This window comes from Bubalus bubalis, chromosome 3, assembly GCF_019923935.1.
Source record: "Bubalus bubalis isolate 160015118507 breed Murrah chromosome 3, NDDB_SH_1, whole genome shotgun sequence".
NCBI classification, from domain to species: Eukaryota; Metazoa; Chordata; class Mammalia; order Artiodactyla; family Bovidae; genus Bubalus; species Bubalus bubalis.
The window spans coordinates 73156330-73176810 of NC_059159.1; the positions used below are offsets into that span (position 1 = coordinate 73156330).

At 44.2% G+C, this 20481-nt stretch overlaps 1 protein-coding gene across 4 annotated transcripts in view; it reads right to left on the bottom strand.

The window, feature by feature from the left end:
* Positions 1–4915: 4915 nt before the first annotated feature.
* ELP3 (elongator acetyltransferase complex subunit 3) overlaps positions 4916–20481 on the bottom strand; it is a 144351-nt gene continuing 128785 nt past the window's right edge. For 3 of the 4 annotated variants that reach the window (XM_044939729.2, XM_025281384.3, XM_044939728.2), the window contains exon 15: positions 4916–5544. In XM_044939729.2, coding sequence (XP_044795664.1) covers positions 5468–5544 — 77 coding nt within the window. In that variant the 3' untranslated portion in view covers positions 4916–5467. Of the gene's footprint in view, positions 5545–19081; positions 19120–20481 lie in introns of those variants that run through there. The other variant, XM_044939730.2, reaches the window with a different exon arrangement.

Below are 20481 nucleotides of genomic sequence, written 5' to 3' on the forward strand. Positions count from 1 at the left end.
CTCTCAAGAGTCTTTTCCAACACCACAGTTCAAAAGCATCAATTCTTTGGTGCTCAGCTTTCTTTATAGTCCAACTCTCACATCCATACATGACTACTGGAAAAACCATAGCTTTGACTAGACAGACTTTTGTTGGCAAAGTAATGTCTCTGCTTTTCTTTTTCTAGCCATCAGGTAGATGTAAACAATCCTGGCTGCTGTCCCAGCACCCCAAGCACGCAGTGGTCTAAGACCCTAGATTCTTTACCACTGCACCAAGCTTGGCATTCTTAAGATGGGACTTGTTCCCAACCACGTGTGTGCTGCCTCTGCCAGAGCAAGGCCAGGTCCCAGGCAGGTTGCTCCTTCCCTGATTCCTGGAAGTTGGGCTACAGATGAAGGATGGAAAGGCTTGGGGGTGACAGACCATGGGGAGGGACCCAGAAGCCTGCAGTGGATGATCAATGCTTATAAAAAAAAAAAAAAAAAAAAAGCAAGCATATCTTAGTACTGAGTCAAGGTATGTGTGCAGCCTTAGCTATTATGACAGTGAGAATAGAAAAGAACATGAAAGACCTGATGAAATAAAGTGTGGTGTCTGCAGACAATGGGAATTTAGGTAGTCATTAAAAAGAATGAGATTGGGACTTCCTGATGGTCCACTGGTTAGGACTTTGCTGAGATCCGTGTGTACTGACACGGGAAGATGTTGGTGGTAGTTACATTTTGTGGAGTAAAGTCAGTTACAAGGTGACACGCACTGTGTGACCATTTCGTGTAAAGCTGATTGGTTGTGTGCGTTCCTGTGCGATTGCATGAAACAGCATTCATCACAGGGCTTACCGCTGTCTCTTGGTGAGATGTCAGGTTATTTTGTGCCTTTCTGTTTCATTTCAACCTGTTACAATGAGCATATATAATTTTGGGGACCAAAAAACAGCGATTTTCATTTAAATGGAAAGAGCAGACTTCCTCTGGTCTGCGTTCTCCCTTGATGACATCATGACTTTCCACTTCCTGCACTTGGGAAAACCTGGTTGGTGAAAGAAACCGGTTACAGGTTGTCTGTTGTGAGGCTGAGATAATATGAAAGCAGACTGGGTGCTCGATACTTGTTAGCGTTCTCTTTAAACATAGGCTGACTGGAAACATTTTCCCCCCTAAAAAGGGAAACATGGGGTGGAGTGAGAAAGGCCAAGTGGGTGACTCCGGTTTGGATCCTAAATCCACTTAGTAACTGAGCTCTGGGTTGCAGTGCTGGGCTGCTCCGTGGGCGCCGTGCACGTGGCCGTATACACGATCTGTGGACATTCAGGGCTGGTGCTGATGGCACTGGGCAAGGTGGTGGCTCTGGAACTTCAGGCCCAGTGAGGCAGACACCAGCCCGTGTCCTCATTTATTAAAGGAGGGAGATGAGTGCTGACCTTGAAGGTGACCTAGATAGCAAAGCAGCACATGGCGGGGCTCAGATGGTAGTTACCCCACTTGGAGGAGTTTTCCGGGTGGACAGAAGGGTGTTCTAGGCTTGTCGAGTGACAGGGAGGAGATAAAGCTGTACATTTGGATATAAAAAAGTAGATTTTTTCCCCTTGTTACAGGCTTATTGTTATTTGGTCACTAAGTCGTGTCCAACTCTTTGGGATCCCGCCAGGCTCTTCTGTCCATGGGAATCTCCAGGCAGGAATACTGGAGTGGGTTGCCATTTCCTTCTCCAGGGGATCTTCCCGACCCAAGGGATTGAACCTTCGTCTCCTGTATTGGCAGATGGATTCTTTACCACTGAGTCACAAGGAAGCTCCCTGTTACACATGTTATTTGTCTATGTTAAAACCAGTTTCTTTCAAAGGTCCATAAGCTTACGTTTTGGGGACAGCCATCACAGGATGAGACACAGAGGGACAGCTGGTACACATGCTGATGCACACAGGTGGCACTGCTCCTCCTCCCTGGCCCCAAAGGTGGCCAGACTCCCTCAGGGGCTCCCTAAGTGGACATGGCTATCTGTGCACACACAGGAGAGACCGCAGTCCACGCTGATGCCAGACAGCTTCCCAGGAAGCCCCCAGAATCACAGTGATATGTGAAAATGCTTTTTGCTGTTGCAGAGTCTCAGCTAGCTTCTTGTCCCTCAAAGCATGGAGTTGACAATTTGTAACCCTGGACTTACGTGAACGAGACAGAAGGACCAGTCAGAACATCCTGAGAGGCCTCAGAGCCCAGTGATGCTGTTCTTATGACAGTGGCCTCTAGCAAAATTGAGAGATTCTAGCAAAAAAAAAAACAAATCAGGTTCTACTCCCAGCAGGTAAGAAACTCTCATGTTAGAATGGGCCAGATAGACTTCCCTGGTGGTCCAGTGGCTAAGATTCTGCGCACCCAATGCAGGGGATCCAGGTTTGACTGATCAGGGAACTACATTCCACATGTTACAACTAAGAGTTTGCACACTGCAACTAAAGATTTTGCATGCTGCAAATAAGACCTGGTACAGCCAAATGAGTAATTAAATAGGTAAATACCAAAAAAAAAAAAAAAAAAAAAAAAGGCAGGATACTGCACTTGTTAGATATTGGCTATAATAGCCGGTACTTGTAGCGTGTTTTATGTCCCACAGGCCTTGATCAAAGAAATAGACATGTGTGAGCTCACTTAATCTTGATAGCTATAGCACGAGGGAGAAACTGTTATCGGATCCATTTTACAGACAGGAAACTTGCTGAGGGGCAGTTTTCTTGCTCGAAGTCACACAGCCATTGAGAAGCCACTTCACTGGAGTGAGGATGGTTTATATAGAGAATGTTGTGGTTTATGCAGCATCTTATCAAATGTGATCACATCAGAATATTGCGTTCATTCTGATGGGCAGTTCTCTCATTACAAATGAGGGGAGGGCAGCTCAAAAATAGGAGGGGACTTGCTCACAGCTTCAAAGTTAATAGAGGAGCCCAGGTTTTCAGAACCTAGATCTTGAGCTGTTTTATCAGGTTAGGGGTCTAAGTTCTTTATGAACAGAATGGCTGTTTTTTTTTTTTTGCGGGGGGCGGGGGTGGGTGGGGGTTGAGCCTTGTAGGTTGTAGAATTTTAGTTCCCCAACCAGGGACTGAACCCAGGCCCATGGCAAGTGAAAGTGCTGACTCCTAAATACTGGGCCAACAGGGAATTTCCCAAATTTCATTTTTAATTAGATGATAACCTTAAAAAATACCATAAAAATCTCTGGAAATGAAAAGTTGCAATTTGAAATATGTCTTCATAGAACAAGTTTTGGCTTTTAAGTTGTACTTCTCAGGATTCTTCTGAGCCAGTAGGAATTTATTCCTTTAAAAGGAATCCACATTCATTCCCAAATCTGAGAAACAGTGAGTTCTACCAGGCTCTTTTACTTTGCAATAATGAATTTTTAAAATCTCATTTTTAATGCAAATAGATTTCAGTCTGTTTTTGATAAGGGCTTGATTTAAAAAAGTAAAAAAACTCCCCAAGTGATTTAACAAAAACTCAAACCAAAAGCAGAGCTAGCTGACTGGGCTTGAAGTGGTTGCTAAGGAGCTGCTCCATACAGATCAGACACAAACTGCAGCTTTACAGGCTTCATGCTGCGGCTGAAGGGATCATGCCTCGCTGCTGTTCCTTATGAGGCAGTCCATTCGACTAAGACCACACATCCCTAGAACAGCCAGGCACCAGAGATGCCAAGAACAGTCTTTGGAGGTCAGGGGAAGTCATTCTGCTTAAATGTGAGTTAACTTGAATTTCATGCTAACTAGAGCAGCTTATTTGTGACCTATCTGACATCCATTGTAGGTCTGCTTTAATTAGTAAAGAAAAGGACACACTGATTGGAAGTAAAGACTGTCCACATTAAAAATAATGATTAAGTGCCCCCCTTCCCGTGATGCCCATGCAGGTCTTCCTTCAATGGTAAGACTCCTTTCCCAGGTGTCCAGGCCATACTGACTGGCTGTGCATGTGCTGATCTGTTAGTTCTAAAGACTGTACTGAAAACCATCCTTCTCTAGGTAGTTTCTCAGTTATCTGAGAGGCTGTCTCTGGGGCTAGTGTCCTCAGTTTGGCTCAAACCTGAGAAGTAGCTGAATTCCCTAGACGGCGCTTGTGAAAAGCCTCTGTGGTTCCACAGCGAGTTGACAAGGGAGCCGATGCCATTTGCCTGGTGGCATTTTAACAAGATGGCAAACAGCACCCAGGAGGAAATGGACAGTGCCAGAGACAAGAAACCCAAGCCTGTAAACTCATGGCAAATGTCACCGTGTTTACAGGGAGAGGAGAGAAAAAGCCTTATATAATTCTTCCTTGTGTGTTGAAGATTTTATTTTTCAAACCTTTAGAGGAATCAACTCCCTTTACTAAAACTTTTTGTAAAATGCCACTGAATCCCAGGGATGCAGGTTAAGCCATGCTCTTAAGAACAGACCCTCTCCTGAGTCTCCTTAATAGCTTACCTGGAAGTCACAGAGAGGCAGTCCTAGAAGATGAGGCTTTGAAAAAGCCAATCTTTCTCCTATTTTTAGATCTGGGCCTGTTTCCAGTATTTTTTTTTAACTTTCATATATGAGTTTAACTCTGACTTTTCTCCATTTAAAACTGAAAGAATTAAAATGCGGGGAAGAATGGCTGTGTCTCCATGTCTTAGGGACACACAAGCTCAGACGTGTGTGCGGCAGGCTGCCTGCTCAGGACGGACCGACGGGGACCCCAAACGCTCCTCTGGGCCAAAGCGCCGCCCACGGCGTTTTGCAGTTGTCTAGTGTGGGAAGTACAGGCAGTCAAAATCCTGAAATAAATGGGTGTCAGTAATGGCCCTTTGTAGATGGCAGCCTGTGAACTGAGAAAGGCTGGTTTTAAGCTGCAACCCTCACCTGTTCTCGCCCCATCAAAGATATTTCAAACAGCAGCGCAGGAACCACAATGACTACCATTAAAACGAAAGCTCAGTTTTTAAACGTGCTGGAATGTGTACGTATTATAGCAACAGGACAGAGATCAACGTCTGACAGCTTTCACACGATCCCGACACAACTCTTTGTCTATACTCTATATAAATAACCTACCCCTAAGTTTACTCCTTAAGTGACATGGCCAGTTTTAGTTCATGAATCACGGTGTCCAAATGAGTTGATTAACTTGCTTTTTGTCTCTTTGCCTGAGTCACGGTTAGGTCACTTGCAAGTCTCATGCAAAACCGAGAAACTAGATACAGGAGTTAAGCCTTGAAAACAGGTGACATCTTGAGAACATGCAGGAGCGGGTGGTGTGGGAGGGGGGTCTGAGTGTCCAGGCTCCATGGGCTTGGTCAGCAGAAGCCCGACCCAGCCCTGAGCAAGGCTCCAGGCTCCAGAGCGAAGGGGAGCCTCCTGCCAGGGGCTCAGGGCGGTCCATTTGCTTTGCTCAGCCTCTGTGCTGAGTTTTCAAGACATCTGGATCGGTTTCCTGCCAGGCAGGAGATGCCTCCAGATGGACTGGTGTGGTGTTATTCTAGCGTCTTTACCATGTATGGACCTTGCAATCTGTAGCCAATCTTTCTGTAATAATTCCTGGTGCCGACCCCTGTGAAGAAGCAGAAAAAACAGAAGTCAGAGTCCCTATTAAGCTTAACTTTGCGTGTGTGCTAAGTCACTCAGTCATGTCTGACTCTCTGTGACCCCATGGACTATAGCCCACCAGGCTCCTCTGTCCATGGGTTTCTCCAGGCAAGAATACTGGAGGGGGCTGCCATTTCCTCCTCCAGGGGATCTTCCTGACTTAGGGATCGAACCCGCATCTCTCACGTCTCCGGCATTGTTAGGCGGGTTCTTTACAACTGCTGCCGCCTGGGAAGCCCGAGTGTAACCTTAGTAGCTCAACAGCCAGCACATGAGTCCCTCTGAGTTGTCCTCCTTCAGCCTCCCATTCACTCACAGACCAAAGTCCATTCCAGATTGAATCTCATTTTAGTAAGTCTGGAACTGTTATAAATTCTGAACTCAAGTTGCATTAAAGCATAGAAACTGTATTTCAGAGCTGATGGGTTTACAACCCTGTGGGGACCACGCAGCACGGCTTTAGATGTTACAGATGAATGGCGAGTGGTGGACCTAATGTGTGCGATCTCCACACTCCGAGTGAAGCCCGACAGCGTCATGGTTTCCTGGGAGGCTGAACAGGAGGACAGGTGTGGGACGAGGGGTCTCTGCAGCCTCGATGCCCTGACCAGAGAACTGTCAGTGCCACTCCTCCAGAGCAACCATTTCTGCAAAACAACGTCAGTGACGTTAAGTTAGTGGTACTTAATTTGCACCTTGTTTTATAGGTTTTGGGGGGTATTAATTTGGTGTATTTATTTTGATATACAAGCAATTTAAGCACCAGGAACTTACGCTGACTTTTTATTTGCCTACGTTTTAAGGAACATTAGCTGATTTAAGTCAACTACTAAAGGTCTGTAAACTTTTTCTTCTTGAAAAGGAATCTATATATTACTTCCATTTGAGAAAATTATTGTAAATGGTGTCTCTTTAATAAAACATGAACACATAAAAGAAGCTGAGCTCCCAGGAGGATAAAGTGTGGTTTATGCGGTATTATCTATATGCTGCTAAGTCGCTTCAGTCGTGTCCGACTCTGTCCGACCCCACAGACGGCAGCGCACCGGGCTCCTCCGTCCACGGGATTCTCTGGTCAAGAATACTGGTGTGGGTTGCCATTTCCTTCTCCAATTATCTATATGAGTGGTTAAGAGTATGGGCTTTTGATCAGTTAGACATGGGTTTAAGGCCTAGACCTGTCGTTTTAAGGGCTGTGGCTTTGGCCAATTATTTAATTTCCCTGAACCTACATTTTATCATCTGTAATAATGTACCTGTGTCTTAAGGATGGTGAATAGTAAATGGGATGGTCCTTGAGATGCGCTTAAGTCCAAGAGTCTGGAAAGAGTCGTTTCTTCTGAAACACTGGCTGCTGTTAGTATTTTAAAGTTCTAATGATCTGATAGCTGATGGTTTTTCTAGCTTCATTCTCCCTGGAAACACTATGCTTCAGCCTTGGGGAAGTTTTAAGTTCCCTGTATGTCTGGCTCTTTCCCTAGCTTCCAGGCTTGGCCCATGCTGTGCCCTCTAGCAAATGAATTAAGCCCTGGGGAGGGGCGTGGGATCCTCTGATCTGGAACTGGTTGGTCAGAGGCACACTGACAACCTTGACTTGCGATTCGCATCCAAAGTGGGGGTGGTCTTGGGGACCGAACATGTAACCTGTGGGGTCTGACGCCATCTCCAGGGAGCTAGTGTGAGAACTGAGTTAACTGTAGGCCACCCAGCTGGTGCCGCAGAATCAATCACATGATGCGTGGGAAACACTACTTCTGCTGTCAGTAGCGTTGTGGTCTTACTGTGTAACGTAAAGGAAGACACGGGCATTCTTCTTTTCAGTGCTTTGCCCCGCAGCTCTCACCACGGGGCACTGTGATGCTGGTTGACCTCCCCCTGTGGTGGAAGCTCTATGTATCTTGTTCGTCACTTTGTATTCCTAGTGATCAATACTGTGTGTGAAATCAGGCCACTGCTAGCCCTCTCCAGTCTAACCTCATTCTTTAGCCCAAACATTTGCTATTTAGGAACAGCCTTCCCATCGTGTTTTGTTTCCCATCCCTTTTCAAAATCTTTCAAGTATTATGAAAACCAAACTGAAGTTGATGTGATGGAGGTAACAACAGAATTGTCATGTGGTAAGAGGTCACTGGAGAATTTCCCAGGATTACTGATATTGTGTCTTGTTCAATTTCACCTTGTCTTTGTGTTCTAATCATCATTTCTGTTCAACACTGTGGTTTGGGGTAGAGCTGGGGGAAGACAGAAACATGAACAAATAATGGGTCAGGCTGCTCAGACCCACTGGATCCAGGAAGACATCTCATACCTCTCAGAGGGTAGGTGCATGCATGTTAAGTCGCTTCAGTCCTGTCCAACTCTGTAATCCCATGGGCCATGGCCCGCCAGGCTCCCCTGTCCATGGGATTCTCCAGGCAAGAATACTGGAGTGGGTTGCCATGCTCTCCTCCAGGGGATCTTCCTGACCCAGGGATCGAACTCAAGTCTCTTATGTCTCCTACACTGGCAGTCGGGTTCTTTACCACTAGCGCCACCTGGGAAGTCCCCCTCAGAGGGTACAGCTTCTTTAGTGTTTGCATTATCTCCTGAAGTTCTGTATCTGTAAGCAGGTCCTATGTCCCAGCAATCACATTCCCAGAGTGAAAAGAGAAACAAATGCTTATAGCCAACAAAAGACAGGATACTCATAACATCCAAAACAGGAAATAATCCAAATATCGATCAATAGTAGAATGGATAAAGTACAGGATGTTCACACAATGGAATACTAATATGGCAACAGGAAATCAGGAACTAGACCTACCTCCAACACCATGGATGAATCTCACAGATCTAATTTTGCACAAAAGAAACTAGATATATGAGTCCATCAATGAAAAGTTCAGAAACAGACAAAACTAATTTTATGGTGATAAAGGTCAGAATACTGGTTATATTTGGAAGACAATAAGGATTGACAGATGGATCAAAGGAGTGTTCTGGAATGCTGAAAATGGTGTATCTTGATCTGGGTTAGAAGTTATTTAACACATGGGAACTTACACATACACACAAATTACATGGTATACTGAAAACACTACTTTATTCATGTATGTTATAGTTCAATTAAAAAAAATCCCATGAGGGTGTACATCCATTTAATAGATGTTCCATGAGTTTTGACAGCTCTATTTATATAAATAATTCAACAAAATAAGGAAAAAGGATGAGAGGTAGGTGGCTAAGAAACCATTACCAGAGGGATCAGTGCACACAGATGTCTCTGAAGTCATTCAATGCAGAGCTTTCTGTTTCTAGAATCCTAGAAACAAACATGCTAGAAATGACTTTTGTCATTCTTTCTTCCACTTTAAAGTCTGCATTCAAACTGAACTTTGCTCTGTGACATGACAGCATTTGGCAGAGGCACCCTAAGATTAAAACGAGCTTTTCCTTCCTTCAGCTGCAATGCACAGACTGTAGCATAAATTAAGGATTCTGATCAGAAAAGTGACATGACTGACTTACCTTTGAAAGAGATGGCTCTGAATGCTATTTTGAGAACAGAAGGAAAGTTGAAGGAGGACAAGGTTTTTGCCTGCAGAATTGCTAGTACCCGGAGCAATGCCTGCACGTATTGTTCAGTAAGTAAGTAACCAAGGGCAGGGGGCGGCTTCCCTGGTGGCTCAGATAGTAAAAGAATCTCCTGCAATGCAGGAGACCAGGGTTCAATCCCTGGGTCGGAAAGATCCCCTGGAGGAGGAAATGGCAACCCACTCTAGTATTCTTTCCTGGGAAATTCCATGGACAGAGAAGCCTGGTAGGCTACAGCCCATGGGGCCTCAGCGAGTTGGACACGACTGAGCGACTGAGCTGAACCGAACTAAGCGACTAAGCACACATACACACAACCAAGGGCAGGAACAAGGAGACCAGGTAAGAAGCTATCGCAACAATCCAGGTAAGAGATGGAGGTGCCTCAAAGCGGAATCATAGTGGTGAAGAGTGGCTGGAATCTTGAAATACTTAAAAGGGAGAGTCAGAAGAATCTGCTGATGGATGTGAAGAGAGGGGCCTAAGATGACTCTAAGGTTTTTGGCTGAATGAGGATAGATTTGGAGAAAGAATGAGTTGCCAGTTGGTGAGACTGAAAGACGCTGGCAGAAGCGGTGGGGACACCAGGAGCTTGGCTTTGGCTGTGCTACAGGTGAAATGGCTGTTAAGACATTCAAGTGGAGATGCTGAGTGATACGTGATGGTTCTGGAAGCCTTTCTTGCTCTTAGATGGTCTCTCTTCATGAATGTTCTTTTGGAAAGAAATTCATTTTCCTTTTTTCTTAATTGAAGTATAGTTGATTGATAATACTATGTACAACAGAGTGACTCAAAATTCTTAAACCGTACTCCATTTACAGTTATGATAAAATATTGCCTATACACCCTGTGCTATACAATATATCCTTCTGGCTTATTTATTCTATACGTGGTATTTTGTGCCTCTTAGTTCCCTACCTCTACTTTGCCTCTCCCCAGTGGTGACCACTAGGGTGTTCTCTGTATCTGTGAGTCTGTTAGAAAGAAATTTCTGGCTGGGGCAGGTAGCTTATGAGGGAGTAGGCTAAGGATGAAGCAGGTGGGTGGAGGCTGGCAGAGTGGGCAGCTGAAGACAACCTGGGTCCTTTTTGATACTGTTGAATCATGAAGTAGCCAATCTTAAAGCTGCTTACCTAGGAAGCTGTTGTGAAAAATGTTTTCTGTTTGGTGTAAGCCATTTTGTTTGGTACTTTGGGGCACTGTAATAATACATGAGATAAACTTATCATTTTAACCATTTTTAACTGTACAGTTTACGGGGATTAAGGAGCTTCATACTGTTGTTCAACCCTCACCACCATCCAGTCTACAGCAGTAAAACTGAAAGTCTATATCTATTAAACAGTAGCTCCGTGATTTATACAATTATTCAGTTCAGTCGTGTCCGACTCCTTGCGACCCCATGAATCGCAGCACGCCAGGCCTCCCTGTCCATCACCAACTCCCGGAGTTCACTCAGACTCATGTCCATCGAGTCAGTGATGCCATCCAGCCATCTCATCCTCTGTTGTCCCCTTCTCCTCCTGCCTCCAATCCCTCCCAGCATCAGAGTCTTTTCCAATGAGTCAACTCTTCGCATGAGGTGGCCAAAGTACTGGAGTTTCAGCTTTAGCATCAGTCCTTCCAAAGAAATCCCAGGGCTGATTTCCTTTAGAATGGACTGGTTGGATCTCCTTGCAGTCCAAGGGACTGTCAAGAGTCTTTTCCAACACCACAGTTCAAAAGCATCAATTCTTCTGTGCTCAGCCTTCTTCACAGTCCAACTCTCACATCCATACATGACCACAAGAAAAACCATAGTCTTGACTAGATGGACCTTTGTTGGCAAAGTAATGTCTCTGCTTTTGAATATGCTATCTAGGTTGGTCATAACTTTCCTTCCAAGGAGTAAGCGTCTTTTAATTTCATGGCTGCAGTCACCATCTGCAGTGATTTTGGAGCCCAAAAAATAAAGTCTGACACTGTTTCCACTGTTTCTCCATCTATTTCCCATGAAGTGATGGGACCAGATGCCATGATCTTCGTTTTCTGAATGTTGAGCTTTAAGCCAACTTTTTCACTCTCCACTTTCACTTTCATCCAGAGGCTTTTGAGTTCCTCTTCACTTTGTGCCATAAGGGTGGTGTCATCTGCATATCTGAGGTTATTGATATTTCTCCCGGCAATCTTGATTCCAGCTTGTGCTTCTTCCAGTCCAGCGTTTCTCATGGTGTACTCTGCATACAAGTTAAATAAGCAGGGTGACAATATACAGCCTTGACGTACTCCTTTTCCTATTTGGAACCAGTCTGTTGTTCCATGTCCAGTTCTAACTGTTGCTTCCTGACCTGCAAATAGGTTTCTCAAGAGGCAGGTCAGGTGGTCTGGTATTCCCATCTCTTTCAGAATTTTCCACAGTTTATGGTGATCCACACAGTCAAAAGGCTTTGGCATAGTCAATAAAGCAGAAATAGATGGTTTTCTGGAACTCTCTTGCTTCTTCGATGATCCAACGGACGTTGGCAATTTGATCTCTGGTTCCTCTGCCTTTTCTATAACCAGCTTGAACATCAGGAAGTTCACGGTTCACATATTGCTGAAGCCTGGCTTGGAGAATTTTGAGCACTACTTTACTAGTGTGTGAGATGAGTGCAATTGTGCAATAGTTTGAGCAGTCTTTAGCATTGCCTTTCTTTGGGATTGGAATGAAAACTGACCTTTTCCAGTCCTGTGGCCACTGCTGAGTTTTCCAAATTTGTTGGCATATTGAGTGCAGCACTTTCACAGCATCATTTTTTAGGATTTGAAATAGCTCAACTGGAATTCCATCACCTCCACTAGCTTTGTTCGTAGTAATGCTTTCTAAGGCCCACTTGACTTCACATTCCAGGATGTCTGGCTCTAGATCAGTGATCACACCATCGTGATTATCTGGGTCGTGAAGATCCTTTTTGTACAGTTCTTCTGTGTATTCTTGCCAGCTCTTCTTAATATCTTCTGCTTCTGTTAGGTCCATACCATTTCTGTCCTTTATTGAGCCTATTTTTGCATGACATGTTCCCTTGGTATCTCTAATTTTCTTGAAGAGATCTCTAGTCTTTCCCATTCTGTTGTTTCCCTCTATTTCTTTGCATTGACTGCTGAGGAAGGCTTTCTTATCTCTCCTTGCTATTCTTTGGAACTCTGCATTCAGATGCTTAGATCTTTCCTTTTCTCCTTTGCTTTTTGGTTGTCTTCTTTTCACAGCTATTTGTAAGGCCTCCCCAGACAGCCATTTTGCTTTTTTGCATTTCTTTTCCATGGAGATTGTCTTGATCCCTGTCTCCTGTACAATGTCACAAACCTCATTCCATAGTTCATCAGGCACTCTATCAGATCTAGGCCCTTAAATCTATTTCTCACTTCCACTGTATAATCATAAGGGATTTGATTTAGGTCATACCTGAATGGTCTAGTGGTTTTCCCTACTTTCTTCAATTTAAGTCTGAATTTGGTAATAAGCAGTTAATGATCTGAGCCACAGTCAGCTCCTGGTCTTGTTTTTGTTGACTGTATAGAGCTTCCCCTAAAATTTTCAGAAATATAACTGGATATTTTAGAAAACTGAAGTACAGTTAATTTGTAGTTTGTGTTAGTCTCAAGTATCCAGTGAAGTGATTCAGTTATATATACACACATACAAGATGTTGAGTACAGTTCCCTGTGTGGTACAGTTGGTCCTTGTTGGATAGTTCTTCTATATAGTGTGTATCTGTTAATCCCACATTCCTACTTTATCCCTTCCCCCCTTAGTAACCACACATTTGTTTTCTCTGTGAGTCTATTTCTGTCTTGTAAATAAGTTCATTTGTATCATTTTTTTTAAATTGCACATATAAGTGGTATCTGTCTTTCTGATTTCACTTAGTATGATAATCTATATAGGTCCATCCATGTTGCTGCAAATGGCAATATTTCATTCTTTTTTATGGCTAATATTCTATTGTATGTATGTGAGTGACTGTGTTATTTGTATACACACACACACACTCCCCACACGTTCATCTGTCAACACACATGTAGGTTGCTTCTATGTCTTGGCTATTGTAAACAGTGCGACAGTGAATACTGGGCTGCATGTATCTTTTCAAATTAGTTTTCTCTAGATATACACCCAGGAGTGGGACTGAAGGATCATATGGTAACTCTAGTTTTAGTTTTTTAAGGAACCCCCATACTGTTCTCCAGAGTGGCTGCACCAACTTACATTCCCACCAGCAGTGTAGGAGGGTTCCCTTTTCTCCACATCCTCTCCAGCATTATTTGTAGACTTTTTAATGATAGCTGTTCAGACTGGTGTGAGGTTAGCTTTTTATACTTCTAATTTTACAAAACAGATGTCATTTCCCATGGGCTTAAGACAAACAACAAAAGTAGAGGCGATAGTAGACTGAACATCCAAATACCCAGTACCCAGCTTCAACAATGTTCTGTTACTTCCAGCTTCCTACCTACATGAAGTCACAAGATAGATTTAATGTTTCCTTTTGATTCTGCTCAGCTCAGTCACTGGAATCAAGTTTAAATCTCCTCTTTCAAATAAAGATGATGGTAATCTTTACCATCTTCCTTACCAGTTATGGAGAAGGAAACGGCAACCCACTCCAGTATTCATGCCTGGAAAATCCCATGGACCGAGGAGCCTGGTGGGCTACAGTCCATGGGGTCGCAAAGAGTCGGACACGACTGAGCGACTTCTGTGTGTGTGTGTGTGTGTGTGTTACCAGTTATAACCAGACTGAGGGCTCTCCAGGTGGCTAGTGGTAAAGAATGTGCCTGCCAGTGCAGGAGACATAAGAGATGCAGGTTCGATCCCTGAGTCGGGAAGATCCCCTGGAGGACGGCATGGCAATCCACTCCTGTATTCATGCCTGAAGAATCCCATGGACAGAGGAGCCCGGTGGGCTACAGTCCACCAGACTGAAGATGTGCAGCTGGTCAGAGAGCTTTACTTCCCCAACCATGCCCCAGCCTACACCTGTCTACCACAAATAGCTGTAGAGGTGACGGAGAAGCTGCTCCTTACACATAGCACAGGATTCAACAACCCATGGACAACCACAAAGTTCCATGATCTGGCGCACTCCAAGTGTGCTGGTTAATGAACAGCTTTACTGGGGTACAACTCAGCACTCCTCAGTTAAGAGTCCCACTGAGGGACTCCCCTGGGGTCCAGTGGTTGAGAAGCCATCTTCCAATGCAGGGGATGTGGGTTGGATCCCTGGTCAGGGAACTAAGATTCCACATGCCATGGTGCAACTAAGCCTGCATGCCACAACTAGAGAGAAGCCCTCGCTGTAACTGAGATCCCATGCAACAACAACAACAACAAAAGTTCCACTGAGCATACAGACTCCCCAGTTCCCAACTTCTGCCTTAATACAGAAGATGGGGCCTGGAAACTATTACCAACTTGAGGGAGGAGAGACATTTGGGCTTTGCTTGCTATGTACCTTTTTGAAGGAAAGGCACATTTTCACAGAGAAGGCAATGGCAACCCACTCCAGTGTTCCTGCCTGGAAAATCCCATGGATGGTGGAGCCTGCTGGGCTGCTGTCTATAGTGTTGCACAGAGTCAGACACGACTGAAGTGACTTAGCAGCAGCAGCACATTTTCAAGCTCCGATCCTTATTTTCAGTAACATCAGTAGCACTGAGATGGGAAGTCTACTTCTGGCCCACCAGGGAAGCTGTCAGTATTTTGGGGAGAGAAGTTTGACCTTTAGCCAGCCTGGACTCTCATCTCTTACTTAAACAAAAATATTCCCCATTTGTATCTCTCTGTGCCTCCTGTTTCTTGAAAGAAAGATTTTCCTCTGTTTCTACCCTCTGCAGAACAGGCTGGCAAAAGTATTAGCATTCTCAGCCAGCTTAGAAGGGAAAACGCACCATCACCGCGGTGGGTGGAGGCCACGCTCTGCCCCTTCTGCTCTCCTTGGTTAGCAAGGCTCCTCGTCACAGTAACTTTCCTCTTGCGAGACAGCCAAGAAAAAGCAATTACATCTCACAGCTGACGTCAGCCGAGCTCCTGGACTGACGTGGGCAGCTGTCTCACAGGCTTCTGCCCTTGAGGACAGACAGGCAACGGGCTGTCTCCAAAGTAAGCGAGTTCTCTACCCGGTGGCCTGCGTGCGGCTCTGCCAGTCCCTGGGCTGGGGGGTGAGCAGGGGTGACCTCTGTGCAGCTGTCCTCAGGGAGCCTGGTTGACAGAGCCCACAGCTGGCAGCAGAGCCTCGAGGACAGGGAGGAGGGGGCAGTCCACGAACTGGAGGCATCTCCCCCAGCTTTGCTGGGTGCTCCTGGCAGTCAGCCTTGGAGCAATAAGCCCAGAGGCCACAATGCAGAAACAGCTTTCCCACCGAGTACTGACCTGACCGCCCTCTGCTCCTCTCATCCCACCCAGAGCCAGCAGTATCCTTTGCTCTGATTAAACCCTCAGCCTGAGGCTGCATGGGCTTCCCAGGTGGTGCAGTGGTAAATAATCTGCTTGCCGATGCAGGAGACATAGGCTTGATCCCTGGGTTGGGAGGATCCCCTGGAGAAGGAAATGACACCAGATGCCTTCGAGCCTCCAGCCCCTCAAGGTGGATAAAAATGCCTCTGCTTCCACATCACCTCTCCCTTTCTTTGAAAGATGTGTACCATTTTAGCTTAACACAGTTTCAGCTACTTTAAGTGTTGATCAAAGAGAGGAAATTACCCAAAATGCACAGGCCAACTGCCTCAGCCACTGGCCACAGAGCAGCTTAACTGTGAGCTGATCAGTGCTGTTTAATAAAGGGGGAGGGAGGGAATCACACAGCCGTAAAAAGGTGAAATCAAAGATGAAAATGGAACAAACCTCACTGTTTACTCAGATTCTGTGCTGTGTGTGCTCAGTAGTGTCTGACTCTCTACGACCCCAGAGACTGTAGCCCGCCAGGCTCCTCGGTCCATGGGATTCTCCAGGCAAGAATACTGGACTGGGTTGCCATTCCCTTCTCCAGGGGATCTTCCCGACCCAGGGACTGAACCCGAGTCTCCTGCATTGGCAGGCAGATTCTTTACCACTAGCACCACCAGGTAAAGCCCTTAAATTCTACTGATATGCATTAGAAAAAAATGCATTCTATTTTTACATAAATAGAGGAAGCAGGCAAAAGAAGCCAACTAGTCAAGGTGATACCTGATTAGACTGCGACACTGCTTCTCCACGTTACTACAGCCCTTTCTCTCTAAGGGTAAATCCAATACCAGAGTGAAGCTTAGAAGATGAAAATAAACATGTTTTTCCTTTAAAAGAGAAAATAAGTCAGGAGCAGGAAATGAGCCTCAACCCCGCTTGTCAGAATCACAATCAGTTACACAATCACAATTCTGACTAACTCCATCTCAAAATAAAAGCAGCAACAACTGTAGAGCTGAGTGACTGTCGAGTACAAAGCTAGAGGAGGGCCACTCTGTTTGGAGCCCTTACATCCACACCAGGCACGCATGCCAGATGCTCGACACACACCAACGAGACTGAGATTCCTATCCTGGGAAGCACGAGAGATGCAGAAAGCGTCCTAACTCAAGGTCACACAACTGGGAAGTACAGGAACCACAATTCAGAGCCAGCTTGACTCCATGGCGTGTTCCCAAGGAGCCCTGGCGCCTGTGTTGTTGGGGATGCCGACCCCGCTTCCTTGCGCTCGGCTGTGAATGTCTCGTCAGCCCAGATAACAGCACATCCATTTTTATTCCAGCATGGAAAGGACGGCTGACTTTTCGCAACCACCTTACCTTCTCTGTGTCCAGTTTCTCGCTGTCCTCTGTTTGATAAGGTCGCCATGCTTGTTTTATATAGTGGTTTATTTCCATTTCACTAACAAGGGCTCAGCAAAAAAACAGAATAATCACATACAGGGTTCTGGTAACATAGTTCTGTACCGCCTGCCTGTGTTAACAGACGCGGCTTGTACACATGTGAGAGCTACTGGGAAGGGTGCACTGTTGAAATAATTTGACAAATGTGGTCACCCTTTTTAAAATGAAGAGACATATGATATAGAGGTTTGGGGGAAAAAGCAACAAAGATGGAACACTGATGGGAACTAGATGCTACAGGATGAGGAGACCAGGCAGGAGTGTGTGCTGAGTCGCTTCAGTCGTGTCCAACTCTTCGAGACCCCCATGGACTCCTCTGTCCACAGGATTCTCCAGGCAAGAATACTGCAATGGGTTGCCATTCCCTTCTCCAGGGGATCTTCCCGACCTAAGGAATGAACCCGCATCTCTAAAGTTTTCTTGCATTGGCAGGTGGGGTTTTTTTTTTTACCACTACCACCACCTGGGGAAGCCCTAGGAGTATTTAAGCTTATAAAAAAGGTGACTTCAGGCTTATGGCAGACTAAATGGCTAGGACCAACTTTTTAGCTGCAGACAATTAAAAAATGTACACAAAACTAAAAATGCTTCCACTAGAAAAATACCCAACAGCTATTGATGATCAGGCAGGAAATAGGGAGAATATGTGAGCTCTGAGAAGGGAGTAGAGCCTTTTCTGCCTCAGTGGTGATGCCAACCCAGAAAGGGCAGCTGGATCCACAAAGGCCGGCTGGAGGCAAGTAGAATGGGAGGAGGCACATGGCTACCAGAGGCATCAGCTGCAACACACTGTATCTCTCTTCCCTCTACGAAGAGCTGCCTCTACGGTACAAGGAAGGTGAGGAACACCCATCATCAAGGTCTTGAAGTATTCCTGAGAGCAAATTCTCTCATAAAAAGCTCAGCAAATAATAAAACAGTGAGGTAGGTACAGATCAAGACAACAAAAGGAAACAGAATGCAGAGACTCTACATTTGAAATTATCTGACACAGATTGTAGAAAAGTTTTGCTTACTACAGACATGGAGATAGATGCCAGAGTTAAGAATGTTTAAAAGCTACAAGAAACTATAAAACACGATGTAACAGAGTTGAAAAAGATACCATAAATCAGAGAATTAAGAACTAAGGCATCAATGGATGAGTTTAATGGTAGGTTAGACTTAATTAGTAAAGTGGAAGATCCCCTGGAGAATGAAATGGCAACCCACTCCAGTATTTTTGCCCAGAACATCCCATGGACAGAGGAGCCTGGTGGGCTACAGGCCATGAGGCTGCAAGAGTCCAACAAGACTTAACTTTGTACTGCTGTTAGTCACTAAGTCAGAAGAAACTTCAACAACAAAGCATGGAGAGATAGAGAACCTGGTGGGGGTACCCACATGAGACACAGTGGATACAGTTGAGTAGGTCTGACATGTTGAGCTGAGTCCCAGGATGTTGTGGGGGGGGGGGCGTGGGGACAATGGGATAGAATCAGAGAATGAAAATTACTTGGAACTTAAAAAGTCAACCACCCATTAAAGAAACTCAATGAAACCTAAGCCATCCCAAGAAGATGAAATGCATATCTAGAATCATAGTAAAACTAGAGAAAATAAAGACAATCTAAAAATAAAGATACTTTAAAAAAAAAAAATCATAAAAGCAGCCAGAGAAGATCCTCAAAGACAGACATCTGACTGCAGAAGATAGTGGAAAGACAGCTTCAAGGAACTGAAAGAAAATGCAAGCCCTATGCTATACTCACTGAAACTTACTTCAAGAATAACCAGAATACAATATTTCATACAATTAAAATTAGAATAATTTGCTACCAGAAGAATTTTACTAAAATAAATTCTTTAGGTACAAAGAAAACAATATTGGCAAATTACCCAAATAAATACTCATCAGTAGTAAAACAAGTAAATTGTGATATATCTACATCATCAGATCAGATCAGATCAGTCGCTCAGTCGTGTCCGACTCTTTGCGACCCCATGAATCGCAGCACGCCAGGCCTCCCTGTCCATCACCAACTCCCGGAGTTCACTCAGACTCACGTCCATCGAGTCAGTGATGCCATCCAGCCATCTCACATATCTACATCATGGAATCCTATATATCAATGAAGGTGAATAAACTACTCTTAGATGCAGCAAGGACTGATGAACAAAGAAAGTGGTAAATACACTAGTAAATCTAAATGAATGTTGACTATACCTAACAGTAATTATAACAGTAGTAATAATAATATCTTGTAGATTTTTGAAAAAATGTATCTCATACACAGACACTGCAGAAAAAAGAACATCTGAATAGCCAATAAGCTTATGAAAAGGTAGTCAACTTCATTAGTCATCAGGGAATGTAAATTAAAACTATGAAGAAACACCACTATAAACACATCATATTGAACAACTGACATTCTAATACAAGTGAAAAATGTTAGCACTTTGGAAAACTACTTTGCAGACTCTTATAGTTGAACATATATATTCCCTGAAATCCAACAATGCCATTCCTGGGTATATATTCCAAACAGATGTGTGTTTATGGGCCACCCCAACTGGAAAATAACCAAATATCCAGCAAGAGTAAGTAAGACAGGTAAATTGTGAGATATTCGTATAATGGAATCCTGCCAGTTCAAATCAATGAAAATGAATGAACACAGCCACATACCATGTGACCCAATCTCACAATGTTGCACCAAAATAACCAGAACAAAAATGCACCAAAATGATCTCACTTATCTAAAATTAAACACAAAACTATATACATATAAATGATTCATAATTACGGAATAGAATATAAAGAAACATCCAAGAAAATAGGAAAAAAGAGGCTCCTGGGGGAAGGAGGAAAGCAAGGGGAGAGAGGGGGATTAAGACTGGGTGGGGTTAACAAGGGTATTGGATGTTGGTTCTGTTCTTGACCTAAATGAGGATTGGTTAAACAATTCATTTTTTAGCACTTAATGAACTTTGCTGTCTACTTATTACAGCTTACTGTCAACTTTTAAAAATGAAAGAGAGAGGTAAGATTAAGTTATTTGACCTACATGAATGCTTATTTAAAGAGGGAAATAAATCAATCTTTCATGCATATGGAAATGGGGAAACTTGGGTTAGAGATTCCAACTGGACATAGAAAGAACATGAAATTTGCAATGTGACTTAATAAATGTTTGATCAATTAAACAATTTCTTCCTCTTTTGAGTATATACTGGGTTTTATCTCCTGGACTTCTTAAAGGCAAGAAAAACTCTGGCCTAATAATAACGGTAGGTGCCCAATATGCTACTGAAGAAAAGTGGAAAAATAACTCCAGAAAGAATGAAGAGATGGAGCCAAAGCAAAAACACCCAGTTGTGGATGTACTGGTGATGGAAGGACAGTCTAATGCCATAAAGAAAATATTGAATAGGAACCTGGAATGTTAGGTCCATGAATCAAGGTAAATTGGAAGTGGTCAAA